This window comes from Cornus florida, unplaced genomic scaffold (genome assembly GCF_030987335.1).
Source record: "Cornus florida cultivar Cherokee Brave unplaced genomic scaffold, ASM3098733v1 CherokeeBrave_3.0.0_Hap2_Chr08, whole genome shotgun sequence".
Classification (NCBI taxonomy): Eukaryota; Viridiplantae; Streptophyta; class Magnoliopsida; order Cornales; family Cornaceae; genus Cornus; species Cornus florida.
Genome location: NW_026775578.1, coordinates 57,407,154 through 57,415,424, shown reverse-complemented (window position 1 = coordinate 57,415,424; position 8,271 = coordinate 57,407,154). Strand labels below are relative to the sequence as shown.

Sequence of the window (8,271 nt, the reverse complement as noted above, 5' to 3'; positions counted from 1 at the left end):
ACACCAGATATAACATTTGGCATCTCATCACTGAATTGCATAGTTTTACAAAATACATAACAAACCCAAGCTTTCAGGCTCAAACACACAAGAAAACATGAAAATTACTTGAAATCAAACACACAGACACAAGTTTGTGTTGCCTTAACCACTTTCACTAAGTTTTAAGGACAACACATAACATCCATTATTATCAATGCAAATGTCATTATTATTAATGATTAAAAGAGTACTAAAGCTCATGGTCATTGTGAAAAATTTATCCTCACTTGCCGAGATATGCTCCAATTGAAGTAAGATATTTGTCAGACCTTCCATGGAATCCGATGATCTTGTCACAAGTACTTGATATGGATCGAAATTTCTCTCCTTCTTCCGTGCCAAATGGTCCAATCATTCTTTTGTTGCTTTGAAATCCAAGGGACCGGATAACAATCTTCTTATCTACTTCTCCAAAGGACCCCGAAATTGTAATCAAATATTCATCCGAGTCTAATGTGACCTACATAAGTTGTATTGGTAAAGAAAAGTATGTGTAAGCAGGCATGGCATTCATATTTGCACAAATGAAAGCATGAGCATTAAAACCTTCAACAAAAAAAAGAGATTTTTGTTGTTATTATTATTATTTTTATGTATTAAATGGCAAATTATAACAAACTTCAACTTTTGTGCCAGATTCACTACCATGCTTGGTGGACCACTAGGATGGCCAATATATATATGTATCTTTTTAGATGTTTTGTTCTCTAGCTAGCTAGTTTTTAAAAAACATGAGAGGCATGACAAATATAAAATCAAATGAATTTGTGTATATATGAGTCACAAATTTAAAAATTATTATAAATGTACACACACACACACACACACACATATATATATATATTACCTTAGTTTCTTGTCCGCCATCAGTACCATGCTTTTCGCCCAATAGTGCTCTTCCTTCAATATCATAGACAACTTGGATGGAATCAATTAGCCATCCGGAGTGTATAATTATTTCCCTTATCGTGCTATAGATTTTGTCTTCCCACTGTTTTCCACTGGTAGTTCCAAACAGACCAACACTAGGTATTGTAATTTGGAATGGCTTAATGTGTACTCCAATATTATCCATACGTTCACCCACCCTTCCAAAGAATCCAACAATCTTGCCAGCAGTTAACGGGGTTATAAAACGACTTCCTTCTTCTTTTCCATATGGTCCGTATTGCTTTATATTGCTTTGTACTGTAATAGATTTCACAACAAGATAACTATTTTTATAGTATCCACAGTAACCCGATATTGAAACGAGATACTCGGTTGGATAGTTTAATTTCACCTGTAATATTTCAATAAAAAAGAATAAACTTAGATATTGTGACAAAGCGATGGATAAAAATAATATAGAAAAATGACAAAAAAAACCGTAGCGTTCACAATGAAGATCAACAAAAAGATTTCATATGCAAATAAATAGAGATTACAAGTTTTTAGTTCCACAATAGTTTGTCTATCCCAAACTCAATTTTGTCTTTCAATGTTTTCTCCTGCCACACTACAAAACCTAGTTAAAATAGAGACTAGAATCCGGGTCCACAAGCCACAAGACAAAAATGGGCCAAAATTTTTTTTCCGAGAGGCAAAGCCTAATAATCGGATCAAAATCAGGTTACAACAGATCTCAGGCGAAAACAAAATTTGGATAAAAAATTTAGTGGTTACTGGTTAGTATATCAAGATATGTATATAAAGTTGTATGTTTCATAATGTGGATTGTGGAGTTTTAATATTTGTATATATCATTCATATGCAATGACAAAACCATTAGATTTCATTTTAAGAAAATTTTGATTTATTGAGAAAGTTTTGTAAACTTATGTTATTATCCTGGTTTTTTTTTTTTTTGATAAGTTACATGCAATTCAAATCATAAAATAATAATTTTACAAAATTTTCGTGCAAAATTTTCATGCTAACCAAATTGGCGTTAAAAACTTAATTTTCTTTTACTTCGCTATCTTTTACATTCACTTTCCACCACTAGTTTCATCCAAACCAAACTAGTGGTGGAGATGAATTTGAATACTAAAAGAGAAAAAAAAGATAAAAGTTAAGACATATTTTAGTAATTAAATATTATAGGGAGACATTAGTGTGATATGAAAGTGACTTGACGATTTGAAACCTTGAAATGCTAATGTGGCTTAATTATTAGATTTTTTTCAATCGTTTTAGTCATTGAGTTTAAATTTCTTTTTCTTCTTTCTATTTTCTTTCTTCATATACACAAAATAATGAGATGATATTTTGTCTTGTTACCTAATTTTTACAAAACCTGAGAAGCATGGCAAATATATGTAGAATCAAAACTTTTGCATGAGTGGCAAGTTTGAAAATCAAATTGCATATATATATATATATATATATGTATAGAAATTTGAAAGATCAAGCAACTTAGTAATTTTCAAAGGTGATAATGCAATTATTATATATCATCTTAGAAAGTTCTACGTCCAAAAAGAGCACATATTATGGGACACTATTACAGGACAGAGGGTGTAATCCTAAAATTGTTGGGGTGCTTGGGAAATTGTTCAACTATTAATCACAGAGTTAGCAAAGTTATTAAATTTTTTCATTCTAGTTGTAAAACACACTCAAATGTTTATGTTATTATGTATTAGCGATATTATTCAATTATTGTTGGGTAAAGTGTAAAAAAATTCCTCTAAACGATTTTTGAATTTACAAATAATTTTTTTAAAGTATATTTTGTGCATAAAACTTTCTGAACTATCACATTTAGCTGCAAAATGTCCCAATATCTTGACTATATTTTATTAAATGACCATAATGCCATTTCTAATTAAATTACACTTAATCTATTTTTCTTATTAAAATAAACTATATAAAAAAAATTATACTAATTTGATGACATATTCTTTATTAAATTTTCATAAAATTTACCTTTAATTTTTTTAATCAATTTTTAAATAAAATTCTTAAGTGGAAATTTTTATTACAATTTAAGTGATTTCTTAATTTTTAATGAATATATTGCATAAAAAAATGTATTTTTTATTTAAGTAATTTATTTATTTTTTATGAATATAATGCATGAAGAAGATGGTATTTTTATGGTAAAAAAGTTTAGTGAGTATAAATTTTTTTATTATAAATAATAAAATTTTAATAATAAATTAATCATTTTAAAAAATTAGTTAGCTACTAGGAAAAGAAGGAAGAGCCGTCTTGAAATAAAAAAGGGAGATGGCATGGGTATATAGAGCCAATGGACTCAGCAATTATGAGTTTAAAAAAATACCCTGTTCAAAAATATATACATTCATTTCTATTTTTTTCATTATTAATTAATAACCGGGTCATATTAGTTAGTTGGTCAATAAATTTTATTCATTTCAAAGTGGATATATATTTTGAGACGGAGAGAATCCTCTTTGTGCTGATAAGGGATTCACATACCTTGTTAATGTTAACCCACCACCATGCTCAAAAGGGATTCACCTACCTTGCTAATGCTAACCCACATATATATATATATATATATATATATATATATATATATATATATTATTTTTATTTACTGTATATATTTGTGATCTAATTAATTAATAGTTACAACTTTCAAAAAGAATTAATCAATAGTTAATCATATCACTTGATTTTCTTAATATTATATTGTGGATACTCAAATAAATATGCATGTAAGATACACATTTAAAATTTAAAAAATTTACTATTCATTAATGTGTGTTATTTTTAATTTGTATCCTAAAACTTGACATGATCCACATTGCGCGGTAACGGCATGTGGGCTACATTGTTCAATTATTATTATACTGTATTAACAAAAGACATGTCTGTCTTTATGTATTAGCGGTATTATAAAACAATAAAAGATAAATCGACCCATGCACTCATATTCCACATCTCACTTTTTTTTTTTCGCCCAGGTGGATCTCAAAAAATGAGACAGCAAATCTTTGTATTCACATGTGAACTTATTAAACCAAGACAAAACTCTTAATTATTAAAATAAAAATAGATAATTCCAGTATATAAATATAAATAAATAAATATATATATATATATATACACACACTACAAGATAAGTCCAGTTCATCAGTGGTTATTGAATTTTATTCATGAAATTTTGATTGTTAAGTGTTACTATATTCATTAATGTGCCGTTAAAAGTTAAAATTTAACATAGAGCCGTGCGGAAATGTCACGTGGGCAAGATTCCCTCGTCAAGGAGAAAATCCGAATCCTTAATATAGTATCATTCACATCTGACAGTTCATTATATATGTAATATTTACATTGTTCAATTATTATTATATGGTATTAACATAATGGAGTTATCACATTTTCTTATTCTAAAATACTTGGCATGTCGTGTCATTATTATGTACTCGTATTAGCATTATTGTTCAAATATTTTATTGTATTCACTGGCCCGAGTTCTTACGTACTCTCATAGTAAAACACACAAATTTCTGTCATTTTATCCTCGTCTTACAATTGATGTTGGCATTAGCAGTTGTTAAGAAAGGACGACCAAGGATAACGGGAATTTCGCTCTTATGATTGGGAACCGGTTCCGTGTCTATGACAACGAAATCAACCAGGAAAAAGAATTTGTCAATCTTTATCAAAACACCCTCAATTATACCCTAGGCTTCTTAATGGATCGGTCGGCAAGTTGCAAAACTACCGACGTCGGTTTCAATTCTCCTAAGCCCAATTTGACATAAACCGAGTATGGAAGAAGGTTAACACTTGCTCCTAAGTCAAGAAGTGCCCGATTAATGATATGATCACCAATAATGCATGATGTAGTGGGTGAACCGGGGTCCTTAAACTTTGGAAGAGTGTTATGTTGTAAAAATGAGCTTACTTGCTTGGTCAAAACCACTTTTCTTGGTGCTTGGCTCTTGTTCTTCCGCTTTTGGGTGTACATGTCTTTCAAGAATTTGGCAAAAGCCGGAATTTGCTTGATTGCATCCAATAGTGGAAGATTAACTTTCACTTGCCTAAACATTTCCATGATTTCATTGGTTTTTGCCTTTTGTTTGTCTTTTGAAATAAATCCTTTTAAGGCATCCAGAAATGAAACTTTTGGTTCAAACACTTTTTCAAAATTTTCTTTTGAACTCTCTTCAACACAAGAAGTTTTCAAATCATTTTTCAATAAAACCTTTTAACATCATTTTTCAAAACTTCTTTTCCAAACACATCTTTTAAAACTTTCTCATTTATAAGATCATATATATGCAATGAAAGAGGAATGGGATGTGAAACGGGACGGGTGACAACTTGAGGTTGCACCGGTTCACTCTCTTCATTAGACATTCCAACTTGATTGTCCACAATCCTACCACTCTGCAAGGTAGTCACCGCATTAACATATTCAATGGTGTGGCCTTCCGATGAGGAATGGGTTTCCACAACACATTGTTGTTTAGGTAGGGCATTTATAGGCATCTTTCCCTTCTCTCTTGCATTGAGAGTGCTTGTTATTTGCCCTACTTTGGTTTCTAGCTTTGCAATAGATTAAGAGTGAGAATGAAGTAATTGAGTGTTAGCCTCTAAAGTATCCAAAGAATTCAAAACTTTCTCTTCAAAGGCGGGACTTCTAGTATTACCTTGGGAATAGGTTTGGTTGGGAAAATGAGAATTAGCAAATTGATTCCCTTATAATTGATAAGGTTTATAACCTTGGGATCCTTGGTTTTGAAGTAAAGGTGGAATGTACTTCCCTTAAAAACCGCCTTGGGATTGAGCCCTCTCCTTGGTTTTTTCAAGAGAAATTCCGATGATTCCTCCAACTTGGATTATAATGAGCACCACAAGGATTGTTCTCTTGGTTCACAAAAACCGCATTGACTTGTTCATTAGGTTCACTTTGCACTTGTCCGTGAGGACAATGAGAATGGTTGGGAAAGGAAGATACTTGGTTTGCCGAGTTTTGGTTAATCAAACCTTTGAGATAAAGACTTCATTTCGGCGGCTATTTCATTTGAATGGTCGACTTGATGTAAGCCAACACTCTTCCTACCTTGTGAATTTCTACCATTCTTGGATTGTAATACCCTGATAATTTAAAGGATTTATTAATTGGGATTAATGAATTTTATTTTATTTTTAAATGATTTATTTTATTTAATTGAATGTTTAGATTAATTGTCTCATTTTAGTTAGATTTTATTTTGTGATTATATATTTATTGAATTGATATGATGATTGATGTGTGTGTATTTAATTATTGATTGAATTGTGGCGTATTGATATGATGTGACTTAGTTGTAAATTCTTATTTGTTTATGTGTTTTATGTAATTAGTATTTTAGTTTAAGTATTTATTTAATTATTTTATTTATTTAGATTAATTGGTTTGGGCTTAAGGAATGTTGGACCAAAGGATATGGTCTTGGGCTTGGATGAAGCCTTGATGGGTTAATTAATAAAGGCCAATGGGTATTTGATTATTTAAATAATCATTTTTATTGATTTAATTATATATAAATATAATTAATTGATAAGTGTTACAGAAGAATATAGGTTTATGGATATATATATATAGGATTTAGGATTTAATTAACCGATGGTTAATTATGGGAGATATATATATGCATAAGTAATATAATATATGTTTATATATATATATATATATTATATTATTTAAATAATATTAGTTTATTATTTTATTTTGTAATCCTACTAGGAATAGGATTTAGGGTTTAATGTGTATAAATATACACATAAGGTTTAGGGTTAAGAAGTTTTCACGTTAGAAAAATAAAAGAGACAAAGAGGGAAAAAGAAGAGAGAACGGACAAGGAGTAGGCTGGATCTGAGAAAGCGGATACCGAAATTGGAAGAGACAATCAAAGGTTAAAGCTTCGATTTCGTTTCGAAATCTTCAGGCAAGTTGTCTCTAACTCTCCTCTTAGGACCCATAAATTTATCACCTTGGGTGCCAAAATTTAGTTTAAAATCATTAATTAAATCATGTTAGATCGAAAAAAATATATATATAAATTATTATATTTAATTTGTGTATTCATTGGATTTTAATTATGTATATAGGTATGGTATATATGTTTTTAAAATCAATGTATAGGTAAATTTGTGACCCAAAGGGTTAATTATTTTTCTGGAATTTTTCTAGAATTTTCGGAATTTTTCTATATTTTTCTGGATTTGTTTTATATTTTTATGATATTTTTAGAATTATGTATGTGTATAAAAAATTAATATATATGCATACTGGGTACACAAATTAGAGGTCTCTGTGCATAAAAACGATTCTGATTCGGTGCGGTCAGGTGCATTACACTACGGTGCGCCTCAAATCAAGACCATGGGATGGTCCTGATGACCAGCGAAGGTTCTGGTGTGATACGGTGCATAGGAATTTGGTACACAAGCTGATCTTGGCCATTGGATTATTTAAAGTTAACTAGATTGATTCAGTGTAATGCGGGTACATGGAGGTTCAATGTACCATAAATTTGAACCTTAGATGTGGCTGATTGAAAGTAGAGTTGATGTGATGAGGTGCTAGTGCATGGAGGTGTATAGAGATGCGGTGAACTGATCCTATGTGACACGCGCATAAGGACCAGTTTACATCCAGCAAATGAAAGAGCGCCACGTCAGCCAGAGGAAGAATCAGGTGCATGGGCGGCGCGTGAGAGCGCGTGGGGGCGCGTGAAGCCACGTGGCTTCTTGTGGAGGCGCGTTCCAGAGTTTTAGGCGCGTTTGGCGGCGCGTGGGGGCGCGTGAGGAGGTGTTCGGAGTCCCGGAAAGGTCCTGTGGGGTCCGGTGAATTTTTAGAATTGATTTTAAGCCTGTGAGGGTTGAAAATAACCACTTGAGGAGGTGTTCTTGGTATTCTAAGAACCATAGAGTGTTACTACGAGGATTAGTAGTAATTATTTGGAGTAAATATAATAATATATTATATTGTTATGGAGGGTGGTGTATATATGTGTATATATATTTATATATATGTATATATGTGTACACATAGAGTTTTGATTTAATTATGATTAGTATGGAAGAGAGTATTTATATATATGTATATATATAAATGGAAGGTATTATACATATATATTATATAGTATATGTGTATAGGTATATATTATTTAAGATAATTAATATTAGTTATTCTTATTTAATATATTTGGATAGACTAATTATTAAATGGTAATATGCTTATAATGTGCATGAGATGTTTATGTATGAATTAGACATGGT

At 30.8% G+C, this 8,271-nt stretch overlaps 1 protein-coding gene across 1 annotated transcript in view; it reads right to left on the bottom strand.

The window, feature by feature from the left end:
* Positions 1 to 265: 265 nt before the first annotated feature.
* The window catches only part of LOC132270320 (mannose/glucose-specific lectin-like), a 46,589-nt gene continuing 38,583 nt past the window's right edge, over positions 266 to 8,271 (bottom strand). The window contains exons 5-6 of the mRNA XM_059771504.1: positions 890 to 1,324; positions 266 to 502 (exon numbers count right to left, since the gene is read on the bottom strand). Coding sequence (XP_059627487.1) covers positions 266 to 502; positions 890 to 1,324 — 672 coding nt within the window. The remainder of the gene's footprint in view (positions 503 to 889; positions 1,325 to 8,271) is intronic.